Genomic DNA, 19000 nt, shown 5'->3' with positions numbered 1-19000 from the left:
CAAAGGTTCTTGTATTATTTTGCAGGTAATTTAAAATGCTAGTATATATAGATATATTACAATTGGTATCTGGTCCCCACAAGATGACACAAAATATTTAAATCCACCTGATAGAAAGTCTGTAGGAAGTTGGGTTCCTTCTAGAGATGTGCGTCAGAAACTTTTCGGATTTTAAGATTTTGGTTTTGGATCTGGATCTCTGTTCGTGTTTTTGATCTGGATTGGTTTTGCCAAAACCACCCTTTCGGGTTTTGGTTTTGGACCTGGATTTTTTTTGAAAAAACAAAACATAAAAACACCTATAATCACAGAATTTGGGGGTATTATTGATTCTACACTATTATTAACCTCATTAACATTAATTTCCACTCATTTCCAGTCTATTCTGAACACCTCAGAATATTGTTTTTAGGCCAAAAGGTTGCACCGAGGTAGCTGGATGACTAAGATAAGCAACACAAGTGGGTGGCACAAACACCTGGCCCATCTAGGAGTGGCACTGCAGTGGCAGACAGGATGGCAGTTTTAAAAATTAGGCCCCAAAGAGCACATAATGCAAAGATAAAAAAAGAGGTGCCAGATGGAATTGTCCTTGGGTCCTCACACCCACCCTTATTTTGCTTAAACAGGACATGCACAGTTTAATAAACTCATCATTTCAGTGACAGGTGGTCCCCCTGGAAAAAGATCACCAAGTTCTCCGAATCATAGCTAGCTACAAACATACCACTTCCATATTTGATGACTTCACATTATGAGAAAAGGCAAGAGGAAGAGGACAGTGTCAAGAAGGTGATTAAAAATTATAGAGGCACACGCAAACAGGAACAACACACAGGCTTTCACCTCCACTCCTATATTGGTGTGGAACAGAAAGGAGTTTAACCAAGCAAATATAAAATTACCACATTACTGGACAAACTGAAAAACTAGGGGCCAAAGCCTCCGAATTTGTACCCCCTTCTCCATTTTAAGGGATTAAGATAATCTCAGATTTAATGCTGGGATGCAAATAAACTGGTGTATACCACAGGATCATGATTGGTTATTTTCCCCTCCACAGAGTCTGGAGACTTACTGTATTTTGTGAAAATCTTGTGGGTTTCTTTTTTTCCATTTTTTTATTGCAATTTTTTTAACATATTTTGTGGCAGATGCCTTATTTTCGTTTTTTCACAGCTCCCAGTTACACACATGTGAGCATACCTGTGTGTCCCAGTTACACGCATGTGAGTATACCTGTGTGTTTTGTTTATTTTATTCATATTTTATTTTTAAATAAAGCAGCCCCTTAGATATTTTAGCAGCCCCTCGTGAGCCCCCACAGCAGCAACGTATCAAGCAAGTTGAGTTCGGGTGGGTTCGGCACAGTACTAAGCAGGACTGTGCAGTGATTTTTTTTTGTATTCAGCCCCTGCCCTATTGGAGCTTACCACTCTAGTCAAAACTCAATTCATATTACAAGTAGGACTGTGGGAGGAAGCAATGCTAACCTCTGTACCACCAACAGCATTACAGTAACAACTCCATACTGGACCCTTTTTCAGTAACTGTTTGTGCCTCACAGGAGCTCCTGGCCCATCTAGTGCTACAGTACAATGGAAATCTGATGCAATGCATGATCACTGAAACTCTGTTCTTCTAACACTGCATGGTCTTGCGACAACCGTATGCAGCCCTTATATTGTACAATTATAAAGGAGAAAACATTTACAAAATAAAGGAAAAAAGAGCCCTTTACAACAAATGCGCATCTTGTAAATAATCCAAAAACGTTGAACATTAATAATAAATCAAATATAAGGTTGACTAATTGGAGCCATTCATTTGAGTCCCTAACATGAAATAATTGAGTAGAACCTCACTTTAATGCTGGCTACACAGTGCACACTAGAATATATATCTACTAGAGATGAGCGGGTTCAGACAGGGCACCCCTGGAATTATATGGCAGACAGACATAGGTGTGTTTGGAAAATATAGTTTTCTCTGGCAGTTGCCAGAGAAAATGAAGTAGGAGATGTTGCCATGTCACATTCTGCTGGATTATGATTCTGTCTCTTCTGAGTCTGACTGACTTTGGCCACAAATGTGGTCTCTCCCCACTTTATTGGAAAAAAGCTTCATCAAAATTACAATTTCTATATGTTTTCACAAATCTGGTTGTGATGTTGAAGCTTGTTTCATATTCTGCTCTAGGCTTTAATTTAAACCTAGGATCAAGTACAGCAGCACCTCTGAAATTTTACAGCAGTGCCTCTGGACTTATACAGCAGATAGGCAGCACCCCTGGACTTATACGGCAGATAAGCAACACCCCTTGACTTATACCGCATAGGCAGCACCCCTGGAGAATTACACAGCACAGCAGAAAGGCAAATGCAACCATGTATTTTTGCAACATACAGGACAGGGCCAATGTACCTTTATTTTAACAACAGCACCCCTGTATTTTTACAGCATACAGGACAGGGCCAGTGTACATTTATTTTCACAGCACCCCTGTATTTTTACAGCATACAGGACAGGGCCAGTGTACATTTATTTTCACAGCACCCCTGTATTTTTACAGTATAAAGGATAGGGCAAGTGTACCTTTACTTTAACAACAGCACCCCTGAATTTTTACAGCATACAAGACAGGGCCAGTGAACCTTTATTTTAACAACTGCACCCCTGCATTTTTACAGCATACAGGACAGGGCCAGTGTACACTTATTTTCACAGCACCCCTGTATTTTTACAGCATATAGGACAGGGCCAGTGTACATTTATTTTCACAACACCCCTGTATTTTTACAGCATAAAGGACAGGGCCAGTGTACCTTTATTGTAACAACAGAACCCCTTTATTTTTTCAGCATACAGGACAGGGCCAGTGTACATTTATTTTCACAGCACCCCTGTATTTCTTCAGCATACAGGACAGAGCCAGTGTACATTTATTTTAACAACAGCACCTGTGTATTTTACAGCATTCAGGACAGGGACTGTGTACATTATTTTAAAAACAGCACTCCTGTATTTTACAGCATTAAAGACAGGGCCAGTGTACCTTTATTTTAACAACAGCACCCCTGTATTTTTACAGCATACAGGACAGGGCAAGTGTACCTTTATTTTCATGACACCCCAGTATTTTACAGCATACAGAACACAACCAGTGTACATTTATTTTTACAGTACCCCTGTAATTTTACAGCATGCAAGGAAGTGCCAGTGTACCTTTATTTTTGCAGCACCACTGTAATTTTATAGCATGCAAGACAGGGATAGTGTACCTTTACAACACCCCTGTATATTTAACAGCATACAGGACAGAGCCAGCACCCCTGTATTTTTACAGCATAGAGGACAGAACCAGCACCCGTGTATTTTAACAATATCCCTGTAATTTTACAGCATACAAGACAGGGCCAGTGTATCTTTATTTTAACAACAGCACCCCTTTATTTTTACAGCATACAGGACAGGGCCAGTGTACATTTATTTTCACAGTACCCCTGTATATTTACAGCATACAGGACAGGGCCAGTGTTCATTTATTTTCACAGCACCTCTGTATTTTTACAACATAAAGGACAGGGCCAGTGTACATTTATTTTCACAGCACCCCCGTAATTTTACAGCATATAAGACAGGGCCAGTGTACCTTTACAACACCCCTGTATTTTTTACAGCATACAGGACAGTGCCCCTGTACAGCACAGTTACAGGACAGCAACACCCATGTACAGATGCACCACCCCTAACAGCACAGGACACCACAGTGATAGGACAGCAACACCCATGTACAGCTGCAGCACCCCAAACAGCAAAGGACACCACAGTAACAGGACAGCACCCCTAACAGCACAGAACACCACAGTGACAGGACAGCACCCCTAACAGCACACTGGACAGCACCCCTAAAGAGCACACACTGACCTCACCCAATGCCACCACCCACAGACAGAGGTCTGTCTCCCTCACTCTCCAAGTCCAGAGTGAAAATGGCGGCAACGCGCAGTTCTTTATATGGTATCTAAAACCCGCGAGAATCTGATAGCGGGATGATGACATTTTGCCTCGTTCTGGAATCTGAGTCTGGCGAGAAGTCCCGAGCCTGACTCTGTTCCTAGCTCATCTCTAGTTCCTTCCTACATATATGAGGGTCCTGCCCAATATATAAATATTTTGGGACAAGATTGTTAACCTGATCTGTAAAGCAGCTAAGTTCTCTATTGCTAAGGATTATTAAGGACCCTTGGCTTTAACTTGTCGTTTAAATTCTCAACACTGCTAGATGTCCCACTGGAAGTGTCCCAATGCCTCTTCCCTACAGGTGTGGAGACAATAGTATATCAATAATAACCCTGTTTACCACTCTCCCACCTTCTGTTCTATAAAAAAAAGTTGCCAGCGTTATTAACCGTACTGTGGGGTAGATGTATGAAGCAGTGAAAAGAATAGAGAAGAGGGCCAGTGATAAAGTTGCCCATGGCAACCAGTCAGCTTTGAGGTAACATCTATTAAGTGCATTCTGTAAAATGATACATAGCAGCTGATTGGTTACCAAGGGCAACTTCTTCATTGACACACTTCTCCACACTAGCCACTGCTTTATACATCTACCTCTGTATTTTTGGGTGTTATCATTACACTTGTATTACTCTCTCTTTCTGAACAAATCTTTTACAGGTCAGATGTGCTCCTTACTGGTTTTGGGGCAACCTCCCAAAAGGCGATTGTAGGCTTTTGCATGCTTGCTTAATTTGTTAAGGTGTGAGAGGTTAAATATCTGGATAATTTTACATGCTTGCTGTATGCACTTCTGTACCTCTCTCCAATCCATTTGTTAAATGTTTTATCTTTAGGGCTAAATTTACTAAGAATTGTGTTTGGTCAAGATTGCATTCTTGGGCATATTTGGCCATTTTTCCAAACACAGAAATTTACTAAAGACAAACATGAACTTCCAAAACACTGGCAAACATGCAAATATAGGGGCTAATTCAGGCCTTATCGCTGCTGTGCGTGTTTACACAGCAACGATCAGGTCTTAACTGTGCATGCGCCGAGTGCGCCAGCGCATGCAAGACAAATGACAGCCTGATTGACAGGCAGAGGCAGTCGCTGGGCAGGAGGGGGCAGGCCGGTGGCATTTGGCCGCCGTTAAGGCGACGCGGTCCGGGCAACGCAGGCATGCCCGGACCGTTGGGGGGGTTGGCTGCAGTGGCTGCATGACATCACGCGACAATGCTGTTCCTTGTAGTGCCAATGGCAGATCCTGGGGGTGGCTCCTGGGTAAGTTAGCTCTCTGTCTGGATGTGTTTTAGTAATAGCCTTTATCATGAGGCCTACTGTGACAAATTACATGGCCCTATGTGGGCACTGCTATTATGTAGTGTTAGGACTGCTGACATCGGAGAAGCCTTGAAGTGGCTCAGTAGATTAAATATGTGTTTCCAAACATGTGTAAACTAATTCTCTGAATTTCTATTACCAGATAGGTTCAGGTATGGTTACAGGAAATTTTTAGTGTGCTGAAGGGAAATGTAGGGGTGGGATTTGCAACCCCCCCTCCTCTCTGTCTGTTTGTCAGTGACCACTCCCCCTTTCCAGCACCTGATACATAATAATCTCCAGGAATGACTGAGCAACTACCATTGTTTGCCTGCTTGTGTGCGAGAGGCATTGAATGGGAGCAGTATTTGGAAGGCAGGCTGTTCCTTGTAGTGCCAATGGGAGATCCTGGGAGTGGCTCCTGGGTAAGTTAGCTCTCTGTCTGGATGTGTTTTAGTAATAGCCTTTATCATGAGGCCTACTGTGACGAATCACATGGCCCTATGTGGGCACTGCTATTATGTAGTGTTAGGACTGCTGACATCGGAGAAGCCTTGAAGTGGCTCAGTAGCTTAAACATGTGTTTGCAAACATGTGTAAACTAATTCTCTGAATTTCTATTACCAGATAGGTTCAGGTATGGTTTCAGGTAACTTTTAGTGTGCTGAAGGGAAATGTAGGGGTGGGATTTGCAAACCCTCCCTCTCTGTCTGATAGAAGTTAATCACTCAGGTTCAACAATAGGGATCTGAGACAAAGCATTACATTCCTGTGTACATGGAATGGATCCCTCCTGAGAGGAAACTTCTTCTACAGCACATGACACAGAGTCCCTAGACATGGCTATGTGAGATAGTAAACACCCACACACACACACGCACGCACGCACGCACACACACACACACACACACACACATACAGGAAAATGTCATACACAGTTTCCCCCCCAAGTATGCCACAGAGAGACACAGAGATTGGAGCCAACCAACACACAGCGCTTTTTAAGGTAGAACTAATAAAACTACCAGCACTGTCTGTGTACCTTAATAGACTACACAGACTTTACACAGCCTCCCCCTCCCTTCCACAACCCCCTGGTACCGTACAAGATAGCTGGAGTTGACTTGGAGGGACAGCTCTCCATGCCAGCGCTTCTGCAGGCAGGAAAATGGCGCTGAGCGCTGCTGGGTCCGCTCTGAGGATAAGCTCCGCCCCCTTTCATGGCGCTGCTTCCCGCTCTTCTGAAGATTATACTGGCCTGAGGAAAAGTGCTGGCAGCAATCCTGGGATCCTGACAGGCTTGTTGGTCAGTGTAGGATGTAAGCGCTGGCTCAGGGGGCCCCTCACAGTGCCGCACTATATACCGGTGAGCATAGGTGTGCGCACGGGGGCTTCCTGGTGCGCATAGGCACCCCCTAATGTCAGGCACCCCCCACACGCCAGGTCCGCTGCTGCAGCCCACTGAATTAAAGAAGTGGCCCGCCGCCACATCTCCCACATCAATTTGTGGCGAGCGGACAGTGTTAGACCCTAAGACAGCGGCGGTGATCTCCCCTAGATCCCCGCCTGTCTCTGTCCCCCTTCAGACATTGGCGATGATGATGCAGTGACGTCATAGCCACACGTCTGTATATGCTGCCGCGGGAGGAGGAGCCGCGACCCGCATAGCCTAGAAAGGACTGAGAGTGAGACATGATAGGGCTTACGCGGATACTGAAAAGGGGGTGGAGGAGGACTGCACGCACAGAGGAGCTCTAAATATAGGTAAGAAAGCTCCATTGGGGGAGCTGCATCATTGAAGAAAATTACGCTGCATGAGGGGAGGGGAAGACACAAGGGGGGAGATGAGCTGCATGAGGGGAGGGGGAGACACAAGGGGGGAGATGAGCTGCATGAGGGGTGGGGGAGACACAAGGGGGAGATAAGCTGCATGAGGGGTGGGGGAGACACAAGGGGGGAGATGAGCTGCATGAGGGGTGGGGGAGACACAAAGGGGGAGATGAGCTGCATGAGGGGTGGGGGAGACACAAGGGGGGATATGAGCTGCATGAGGAGTGGGGGAGACACAAGGGGGGAGATGAGCTGCATGAGGGGAGGTAGAGACACATGGGGGAGATGAGCTGCCTGAGGGGAGGTAGAGAGGCATGGGGGGAGATGAGGGGAGGGGGAGACACAAGTGGGTAGATGAGCTGCATGAGGGGAGGGGGGGACACAAGGGGGGATATGAGCTGCATGGTGGGATGGGACTGAGAGCCACAAGGGGGGAGATAAGCTGCATAAGTGGGGGGACCCACAAGAGGGGGCACATAAGAAAAGATAAACTGTATGGTGTATGAGATTAGGTGTGTAAGGGAGGGGGAGCTGTATGAGCGGGGAGAAATTTAATGTGGGAGAGCTGTGTGAGGGATAAGATGTGTCGCTGAAGAGCTACGCCAGGTATAAGATGTGTCAGGTAGAAGAGCTGTATGAGGGATAAGATGTGTGCAGGAAGTAGTTACAGGATGGACAGTGAAGTTTATGTCGATCCCAGAATGTAGGTGCCGGTATGTTGTCATCATGCTACTTACAGCATGTTAACCAGATCAAGAGTAACACTTTAAACATACTGCCTACCCAGCATGTTTACTGTTGTAATGCTGATCCAGTTAAAATGCTCTAAGTAATGTTAACCTCGTTCACATGCTAATGCTTGCATTCTGGGATTGACTTAGTCAGGGTCGATTCTGCATATCCATCCCATTCAGTCCTCCCCCCTTATTTTTGCATTCTTAATTTCTCCCACTTGCTCTAATTCTAAAGTTGTGCTAGACACGCCAGTAGGTGGTGCTAGCCACACCCAACAGGCCGCCCTCTAGCAGTGCACACCCTAATAAAATGTGCTGCGCACGCCTATGCCGCTGAGCCCCGGAACGCAGTTAGTACTACACTCCATACCCTGTTGCCACCATCTTCACACCAGCTCCCCGCTTGCCAGGGGAGCCGGTGACTAACTAGCCACTGATCTTATGGCTCTGTAAGAGGGTGGTGGCATGCTGCTGGGGTGAGCGATCCCCTGTGACGGGGAACGTTCAATCCCCTCAGGAGCTCAGTGTCCTGTCAGCAAAGATAGTGGCTCAGACCCCGCAGGGTGGACACTACTCCACCCCTTAGTCCCTCGAAGCAGGGAGGCTGTTGCCAACAGCCTCCTTGTGCCTAAACTCTTTTTAAAATAATAAAACTAAAAGAACTCCTATGGAGCTCCCCTAGCTGTGACTGGCTCCTCCGGGCACATTTTCTAAACTGAGTCTGGTAGGAGGGACATAGAGGGAGGAGCCAGACCACACTCTCAAACTCATAAAGTGCCAGTGGCTCCTAATGGACCGGTCTATACCCATGGTACTAAGGTGGACCCCAGCATCATCTAGGACGTAAGAGAAAAGTACATTTCCAAAGGTTGGGTTTTTTTTTTTGTTTAGGTACATTATAAATAAAACAAAAAAATAATAATAATAATAATAATATACCTGTTTATACACATTCATTATTTAAACACACAAAGAAACCCTGCAAGTGACTACAATGAAAAGCCATCCACATGTTGCCTAAGTGACAATTACAAAAGTATAAGTAAAATAACAGGCAGTAGACACAATATGAATAAACATAAAAAAAAAAATGACACCATATAAATAAGTTTTCAAAATTGTTATTTTAAGTAGAAATTTAAAAAAATTTAATTGAACAGGCCACTTAGGCTCATCATTGTAGCGGACATTAGTGCTCTGAATTAGGGATGAGGATCTTCAGCTGTTCCTCATATTCCAGATAGTCTGCCTGGTTCGGGGAGCCAGATAATGTCTGTCAGCCACCTTCTCCTCCTTGGCCATCTTGCTCTTCAGCCAGAGCTTGATGTCTGACAGGCGCTTCTTCCAGGTCTCCTCATTCCTGCAGACAAGCCCCTTCGAAGTTACGGTAGCCGCCACCTTCTGCCAGATAGCATTCTTACACCATGTGGAGACGCATGCACCTTCACAGCCAAACAGTTGATGGTGGTGCTTCATCGCTTCCTCCATCAGGGCCACATTTTCCGCATATACAAACTTAACATTGTGGCCCATCATTGTCCTGGTGCACTGAGTAGGCTGCTCCTCACTGTCCCATCACTGACCTGGGGATCCAGGGCTGCTGCCTCCTCCACCTCACTCTCCACCTGACATACCTCTGTCCCTGACGGGTGTGGTATTGAAGGTCGACAGTAACTAGGTCGACAATGTCTAGGTCGACCACTATTGGTTGACAGTAACTAGGTCGACAGGGTGTCTAGGTCGACAGGGTCTTTAGGTCGACATGTTCTAGGAGGACAGGTCAAAATGTCGCCATGGGTTTTTTATGTTTTTTTGGTGTCTTTTTCTTCGTAGAGTGACCGGGAACCCCACTTAGTGCACCACGTCCCCTCGCATGGCTTTCTTCGCTCGCCATGCTTCGGACAAGGTGCCTCGCTCTGCTACCGCTTCGCTCGGCACAGATTACCGTTCCAATCATGGTCCACGTGGATCGTTAAGTATGAAAAGGTTCAAAAAAAGATTTTTTTTTTAAAAACTCATGTCGACCTTTTGACCTGTCGACCTAGACACCCTGTCCACCTAGTTACTGTCGACCAATAGTGGTCGACCTAGACATTGTCGACCTAGTTACTGTCAACTTAGAGACCGGATCCCGTCCCTGACATCTTTCTAAACTCAAACTAACAACACAGAACAGAGAAAAATAAAGTCAAACACACTCCTCCAATGCCACTACAGCCCACACCCCACAAACACACAGAAACACTGACAAAAGACAAAAAAAAGACAATGACAGAAAAATAAGTCAGACCATTAAGAAACAACTACTTACACAGGCAAATGCAGGAAGGTGGGGGGTTGGTTGCCTTGAAACCCTCCTCTCTAGTCCACACCATGACCACTATAGCAATTGAATATAATACAATTTTACTAGAGCTGCATGTTTTAAAGATCTCCTCAGTATTATAAATAAAATAATCACCAACATCGGTGGATCTTTTAAAGTGTGTCAGCCGGTAATTAATACACGTGTGTGCATCAACTAGGAGATCTGTAAACCATGCACTGTTAGGGGCGCTCTACTATAGGCCATCTATAGGGTTAGTTATTAATACTGTAATATGTACATATATGTCCAGGGCATTTTCTAGGTTCCTCTGCCGCTCCCCATGCCTTGCTCCCATGCTCTGGATTGGTGCCCACATCTGATATAAAGCATTCAGCTCAGGCAGGATGTACCTACTATTGACATCTGTGTGGTTTTCAAATCCAATCCTTTAGTAACCCCAACAGGTCATGTTTCCAAGATTTCTCAGAATCTGTAAGCCTCGCACTCATGTACACCTAACTGGTCTGACATGCGCAATTTCTCAAGTGCATGGGGTGAGTGGAGACATAAAGGGAACCATCTGAAACCCACAGAAAAAGTCAGTCTTGTTGGAAGAGGGCTGCACAACAGTGGGTAGGGGTTTGTCGATGCAGCAGCAGCCTCCCATGCCACATTGCTTGGCAGTTTCTGAGCACAGAGGGGACCTTCTGGGCACTTGAAGAGGACTTCAGTCTGCTCTTTTTGGGCAAGTGATGAATCCTCACTGAATGCTTAGTGTGCTTGGGGTGAGAATAGACATCAAAGAAGGGTACTGTACTTCCTGGCCAGCAATCGGCACACGCAGCTATGCGGCATCCATTATGTCGCAGGATCAATTTTTATAACCTACATTGCATTATGTAAAACCAAGTTTTCCATTTCAATATAAACTCATTTTCTTGTCCCCAATTGGGAGATATTGACATCGCTCCACACAAAAAGGGGAAACCTACAGTATGTCAGGAGTGACAAAGAAACTGCTATATGATTGCACCTACACTTTATTGTGTTAGTATGGTATGTTTGCCTAAACGTGAAAAAGATATATGAAGGTGATCTGCTTTTATCTTCTCCACGTGGTGATAGACCTTGATGTAAAGATACCTTGATAGAATTCATATATCCTACCTTATGTGAGTCTGGTACGCTGTCTTTTTACCACACATCTGGTTAAAGCTGCAAAGAAGGGACTTTCTGTCTCCATATATAATGAGATAATATGAACTCTAAAGGGTGTACCTCATCAATTTAGAAATACTACACTTTGGGCGGTATTCAAATTATATATCATGCCCAATCTCCTTTATAAAGTGATCCCCGTTATCACTCATATCATGCCCATAGTAATCAGGTTTAGTTACTTAAAGGGTTGGGTGCCCTCGCTACCCCGGGGGTAGCAAGCTGAAATGATTATACAACGATCATCAGCAGAAACAGAAAGGGTGTGGAAGGGGGTGAATAGAATTGAATACCGCCCTTTGTATTGCTTTTTTTGTTTTTCATTCTTTTTGAGGCACTGGATCAAAGTGGATTGTGAGATAAACCCCTTCATGCAGCATCATCCGACGGACTAAGTCAGGGCCGGTTCAAGGCCGCTCTGCGCCCCGGGCAGTAAATGGGGCGTGGCCTAATACAGGGGGCGTGGTCAGTTACGCCCCCTGTACATTACTAGCGCCGCTTGAATGCTGAGCGGTGCGCGATGACGTCATCGCGCACCGCACAGCAAAAGGTCCTCTCCACGAAGGGAAACTAGACGCGTAGCGTCTAGTTCCCTTCGTGGAGAGGACCTTGCTGTGCGGTGCGCGATGACGTCATCGCGCTCCGCTCAGCAAAGGTACTCTCCACGAAGGGAAACTAGACGCGTAGCGTCTAGTTCCCTTCACAGGAGACGGGGACACAGCGGGCCGGGCAGCGGGCAGCGGAGGCGGACGGGGGACACAGCGGGCAGAAGTGGCGGATCTTGCCACGGTGCGGCGCCCTCCGGATGGCGCCAGCGCCCTCCGGAAGGCGGCGCCCCGGGCAAAAGTCCTGCTTGCCCGTGGCAAGATCCGCTACTGGACTAAGTATTTCACAAAGGATAACTCTGATACATATTTATTACACATGTGGACAATACGCAATATTTATTATTACACTGTAGTTTTCCTTGTACTTAGGATGTACCAACTGCCGCATCTAATAGCTTACTGTAATTGCTAGCCCCTTTATACAGTGGGGTAAATTTACTAAGGTGGGAGATTTTTAGAACTGGTGATGTTGCCCATAGCAACCAATCAGATTATATCTATTATCTGCTAGAAGCAGCTAGATAAATGGTAAGTAGAATCTGATTGGTTGCCATGGGCAACATCACCAGTTCTAAAAATCTCCCACCTTAGTAAATTTACCCCAGTATGTCTAAACTATGACACACAGTACATTGCACTTTGTATGATGCATGTTATAGCTGCTTCATGCTAATTATGCCCTCTTCATGGCATGGCCACATGCACTTTAACATCAAGCAGTTTGAAACCCCCATCTAGAAATCCTGCATTTGCCACTGACTTACGCTCAAATATCGGCACTCAACAATCGCAAATAGAAACTCCAACCAACACATCAACTTGTCTGCACCCTCCTCTCAACTCCTTTAACTAAACTCATTAGGTACAGATGGTTTGCGGCATATCTATAAGCATGGGTGTAGCGAGGGTGGCTTCGGTGGAGCGTGAGCTCCAGGCACCATAAAAGTTAGAGAGCGCACCGCAGAACAGGAGGAGGAGGAGCGGAGGAGGCGCACACTGACTCGGACTCAGAGACTAGGTAGGGAACAGGGCAGGTAGAGGTGACAGATGGAGGCACTGACGGCCATCACATGCTGTAGCTCTCCCTGCCCCTCAAGCTGCTGCAGAGCAGCTATTTTTGCCCCTCATGCAATTCTGGGACATTATTTTCATTGAGAAATTGGGAGATTATCACATCTGGGGAGGGGGTCAGTTTTGGGGCATTATTTTCATTGAGAGATTGGGGGGATTATCAGGTCTGTGGGATGTCACATTTGGGGCATTATTTTCATTAAGTGATTAGGGGGCGGTGAATTCAGGTCAGTCAGGGCATACATAGTTTTTTAATTTATTTGAATAAAAAAAGTAAATAATTGAATACAGCTATTTCCATAGTGAATCTACTGTGGTATAACGTGTATGAGGGGCTCTACCATGGCATAACATGTATAAGGGGCTTTACATTGGTGCAACATGTATAAGGGGCTCTACTGTGGTGTAATATGTATAAGGAGCTCTACTGTGGAATAATGTATTTAAGCGGCTCTACTGTGTGGTGTAACGTGTATAAGCACCTCTTCTGTGTGGTGTAATGTGTATAAGCAGCTCTACTGTGTGGTGTACATGTACAAGCAGCTCTTCTGTGGCGTAACGTGTATAAGCAGCTCTACTGTGGCATAATGTGTATAAGCAGCTCTACTGTGTGGTATAACGTGTATAAGCAGCTCTACTGTGTGGCATAACGTGTATAAGCAGCTCTACTGTGTGGCGTAACGTGTATAAGTGGCTCTTCTGTGTGGCGTAACGTGTATAAGCGGCTCTACTGTGTGGCATATAAGCGGCTCTACTGTGGCGTAACATGTGTAAGCAGCTCTACTGTGTAATGTAATGTGAATAACGGACACTACTGTGCAGTGTAATGTGAATTGGTACTATTATGTGGCCACACCCCAATATTTTAGTTGTGCGCTTTAGGCGTGCACTGTCATTATTTTATACATGGGGCAACCAAAGGAACTTTCACAATGAGCTCTACAAGGTCTAGAACTGACCCCTTCACCAATTTAAATATTGTTTATTTTCAAATGTAGCATGCCATCACATTTTGGCAAGGCCCCCAGGTCAGTACAGGGGAGAGGGTCGCCAAAACATACCCTTGCTCCGGGCAACATGGCACCTAGCTACACCTCTGTCTATACGGCTCTGGCATGTCATTGGCACATGTGACACTTTCTATCAATGAAAAAACAATTGTAAGCAGCATGCATGTTCTCCCGTATTTTTAAAGCATGGACCAGAATATGCTCATATGTTGCATATATGGACCAAACTCAACTCTGCAATTTACGGGAGTATTTGCCCGTTTTCGACAAAAACACAGCTAACAAACACGATTCCACATGCCATAGAAAAACATGATTCCAGAAAACATGAATTATAGTAAATTTTACCCAAAATTCACCCATGACCGATCAGTCACCTCAGGCAAAACATGAATGTTAGTAAATCTAGCCCTTAGAACACAAGGAGCTAAGTAAGGGTCTAATTCAGAGATACACATTATGCACAGAGGTTCTCAAACTCGGTCCTCAAGGCAAGTTTATTCATACTTGGCCACAGGTTTCTTAATTAGCAACTCAGTCAATTTGATTTAACAATCTATGCTGAGCCATGAATATACCTAAAACCTGGACCGTTGGGAAGCCTTGAGGACTGCATTTAGAACCTCTGCACTATGCAGTAGCTGCAACTGCAAATTTATACTAATGCCGCAGATGTAAATAAACACCTCCTGTTGGCTTCTGTGATATACTGCCGCATTCCAGGACTTTGTATTGAATCATCTGCATGAACATCAGTCATCTGAGTAACCCTCTGCTTAATCAGGATGGCCGGGATACAACTGAAGCCAGTGAAGCTGCATCCAAGAACACAGCCACTGAGCCCAGAACATGTAGGCGACATTGCTGTCCCTGATCTGCCCCCAAATCATACTTGCCTACCTGACACTCTCCATGAGGGAGAAAATGCTCTGTTCCTGGACTTTCCTGGTAATGTTTGATTGCCATCACCTGTGGTAAGGGAGTTAATTGATAAGAAAGGTGTTTTACCACAGGTGATGGCAATCATACATTACCAGGAAAGTCCAGGAACAGAGCATTTTCTCCCTCATGGAGAGGGTCAGGTAGGCAAGTATGTCCCAAATGGCAACAGAATGTCAATCATACTGCAATTTGCGGAATTGCATGCAATCTCAGTGGCAAATGCAGGATTTCTAAAGAGGGGTTTCCAAATGCAATCCACAATCTCCCAATCTGCGGAACATGGAATACAGTATTAATATTTAACATTGTAGATGGCATACTTGCCTACCTGACCCTCTCCATGAGGGAGAAAATGCTTTGTTCCTGGACTTTCCTGGTAATGTATGATTGCCATCACCTGTGGTGAAACACATTTCTTATCAATTAACTAGCTCACCACAGGTGATGGCAATCATACATTACCAGGAAAGTCCAGGAACAGAGTATATTCCAAAATTCATTAATGGCTGTGTAAGATATTTTAAATATACAGATGGAGCCATACGCATCTAGTGTGGCTCCATCGCAGGCATGCACTTCCGGCGGGACTAGGCGATCAGGCGCTTAGCCCCACTATTGGAGTTTACAGAGACGATGCCATTAAAGTGAATGGGGCGCGGGCGCATCTCGGACACGCGTGCGACACGTGGTGATGGGCGTGCCTAGGCGGGCGTGCCGAGGCAGAGATGGAGCCACGATTAGCGTGGCTTCATCTGTAAATGGAAAAATTAGGGGGGATTTGCAGTACCGATAAATCACAACAATATTGGAGTGGAATTTTTTTTTTTTTTTTTTTCTGAAAGTTTTATTTGTGTGGAGTAGTGGCAGCGCTGGGTGGAAAGAGGTTCAGTGTTAGTGGATACATGTGACACACAGGAGGCAGTTGGGAGGTATTTGATGGAGGTGTGGCAAGGGTCGCAACCCTAGTGGGTGATCTAGCAAGTGGTAGAAGTGCTTGCACCACTTAGGCATTTGACTTATGATCAATGATTAGTGCTGCAGATGGGCGAATGCTTTTGTTGCCACCTTAATTTGACCTCTATTTTTTTTTTTTTATATATATATTGTGACAGAATGTAGTTATGTGACCGATGGTCAAGAGACTGACGGTCACATAACCTCCCCCTGTATCCCAAACAATTAAAATACCGATAGTTGGAATGCCGACTAGAAGGGACCATGCCCACTCGTGGGTGTCCACGACACCCATAGAGTGGCAATACAACCTGTGCCGAGCCCGCAAGGGTCTTTGTTGAACTTGCCTCGAAACCCCCTGCCCTCTGGCATTCTGCGTGCTTTTATTTCTTATTTAGGTATGATGCAGGGCTTTATGTTAAGTGTTTAAGGTTCAGGCTGGTAGTATTTGTTTAGGGTACAGGACATTTGCCAAGATGCAGACTTTTCAGCATCTTTTCATATTCAGTAATAATATACTGTTTCAAAACTTGTAATCAAAAGTTTAGACACTCGTTGCCCCTTTGAATAGAGGTTTCCTCTGATAATATACATTCATTTGTAATGCCTCTGTGTTATCTCTTTATGCAGACATGAACAGAGCGCTGCCTCTTTTGAAATAAGGAAAGAAACAAATGGGCATGATCTCAGTCAAGTCTAGATATAAGTACGGACCCCCGTGTTTTGGTTTTGGTTCTAATCAATCATTTTGGTGTTTTTTTGACAAAACCACCCTCAAATGTTTTGGTTCGGATTCTGATTTTTGTTTGGTTGAAATTCAACAAAAAAAATTGATAATCATGAATAAAAATCAATTCCAAATCGCTAAAATTATGTACATTTTGTAATACAAAACCCAAAATGCAGATATAAAATCCAAATTCTGAACAGCGGGAAGATCTGAACCAGGTTTTGGTTCAGTTCGGTGTTACCTCCAGTAGTGACTGCACAATATTGCTGATGTCCATCTTGTATAGGGTTCCAATGATGGGAAGAGGAGTTGGTCCAGGGGGAAGTTTGGCTTTTTCCAACATCATCCTCCTGTATTTAGCCCCCAAGAAGGTGATGAGAAGCACCAGGAGCACTGTACATAGTGAGCAGACATCCATCCTGCCAACAGATATTAGATGTTCTTAGTGACTAAAATTTACAAGATGTTGGGAGGAGAACCATTATAATCAACCCCTGGCTAGTTTATTCATAAAGCCTGAGCAAATGGAGTATATTTAGAGAGGACTTCACAAATGCATGATTGCGGAATGGGTGTGACTATTTATTGGACTTGCCAAGTCTAGAAACAAGCCTAGAAGATCATATCACATTGACACAAACTGCACCTGTCACATGTCTCGCAGTATTGTCATGAATCACTGGGATTATTATTACATGCTGTACTGTTTGATTGCTATGCTCACTGTCCTGTCTTGCTGTTATCCTCATTATTCCATCTACTTTCTGAATGGTATTAACTAGAGATGTGTGCGATCCCCCATGTTTTGGATGGATATGGATTTCTGTAGAACCGAGCTGCACACCTCTATTATTATCATAACCACCTCTCCTGTTTGTTTTGTCATACTGTCTTAACTCTCTACAGGCTTGCTGCCATCATCCTTACCACCTCTAATTGTTATGAACCCCTGGGTGCTGGCAGGGCTGGTTCTAGACCTTGTGGCGCAGAGGCCAAAAGTTTCCCGTGCCCCCCCCCCCCCAAGGTAAAATAGAGTTTGTGCGCGCCGAAGGTGTGCGTAAAAAATAGGGGTGTGGTTTCTTCATAGGAAAGGGGCATGGCCACAGTTATCCCCCTGTACTTGTGCCCCCAGTAGTTGTGCCCCCAGCAGCTGCGCCCCCCAACAGCTGTGCCCACAGTAGTTATGACCCCCTGTAGCTGTGACCCCTGTAGTTGTGCCCCCAGTAGATTTGCCCCAGTAGCTCTGCCCCCAGTAGCTGTGCCCCCCTGTAGCTGTACCCCCAGTAGATTTGCTCCCAGTAGCTGTGCCCCCTGTAGCAGTGCCCCCAAAAGTTGTGACCCCAGTCACTGTGCCCCCAGTAGCTGTGACCCCTGTAGCTGTGCCCTAGTAGCTGTGCCCCCAGTAGCAGTGCCCCCTGTTGATTTTTCCCGTTGATTTGCCCCTTGTAGCTGTGCCCCCAGTAGTTATTCCCCCAGTAGATTTGCCCCAGTAGCTGTACACCCAGTAGCAGTGCCCCCTGTAGTTGTGACCCCAGTAGCTGTGACCCCAGTAGCTGTGCCCCCAGTAGTTGTGCCCCCTGTAGCTGTGCCCCCAGTAGTTGGGTTCCGGTATGAATGGTCGACCATGTTATGGTCGACAGTCATTAGGTCGACCACTATTGGTCGACATTGACATGGTCGACATGGACACATGGTCGACACGTGAAAAGGTCGACATGAGTTTTTTTACTTTTTTGGTGTCGTTTTTTGCGTAATGTGACTGGGAACCCCAATTAGTGCACCGCGTCCCCTCGCATGGCTCGCTTCACTCGCCATGCTTCGGGCATGGTGCCTTCGCTTCGCTCGGCACAAATTACCGTTCCAATCGTAGTCCACGTGGATCGTAAAGTATGGAAAAGTTCCCCAAAAGAAAAAAAAAGTTAAAAAACTCATGTCGACCTTTCATGTGTCAACCATGTTCATGTGTCGACCATGTTCATGTGTCAACCATGTGTCCATGTCGACCATGTAAATGTCGACTAATAGTGGTCGACCAAATGACTGTCGACCATAACATGGTCGACCATCTGAACGGATACCCAGTAGTTGTGCCCCCTGTAGCTGTGCCCCAGTAGATTTGCCCTCAGTAGCTGTGCCCTCAGCAGCTGTGCCCCCAGTAGCTGTGCCCCCAGTAGATTAGATTTGCGCCAGTAGTTATGCCCCCAGTAGACTTGCCCCCAGTAACAGTTCACCCTGTAGTTGGTTGTGACCCCAGTAGTTGTGACCCCTTT

At 45.4% G+C, this 19000-nt stretch overlaps 1 protein-coding gene across 4 annotated transcripts in view; it reads right to left on the bottom strand.

The window, feature by feature from the left end:
* The window catches only part of LOC134949248 (cytochrome P450 2F2-like), a 107567-nt gene that overhangs the window by 48920 nt on the left and 39647 nt on the right, over window positions 1-19000 (bottom strand). For all 4 annotated transcript variants that reach the window (XM_063937730.1, XM_063937727.1, XM_063937728.1 and 1 more), the window contains one exon: window positions 16972-17149. In XM_063937730.1, the coding sequence (XP_063793800.1) occupies window positions 16972-17148 (177 nt within the window). In that variant the 5' untranslated portion in view covers window position 17149. The remainder of the gene's footprint in view (window positions 1-16971; window positions 17150-19000) is intronic.

This window comes from Pseudophryne corroboree, chromosome 8 (assembly GCF_028390025.1).
Source record: "Pseudophryne corroboree isolate aPseCor3 chromosome 8, aPseCor3.hap2, whole genome shotgun sequence".
In the NCBI taxonomy this organism is placed as follows: domain Eukaryota; kingdom Metazoa; phylum Chordata; class Amphibia; order Anura; family Myobatrachidae; genus Pseudophryne; species Pseudophryne corroboree.
The sequence above is the reverse complement of the archived record's forward strand: the minus strand, read 5'-3'. Positions and strand labels throughout refer to the sequence as shown.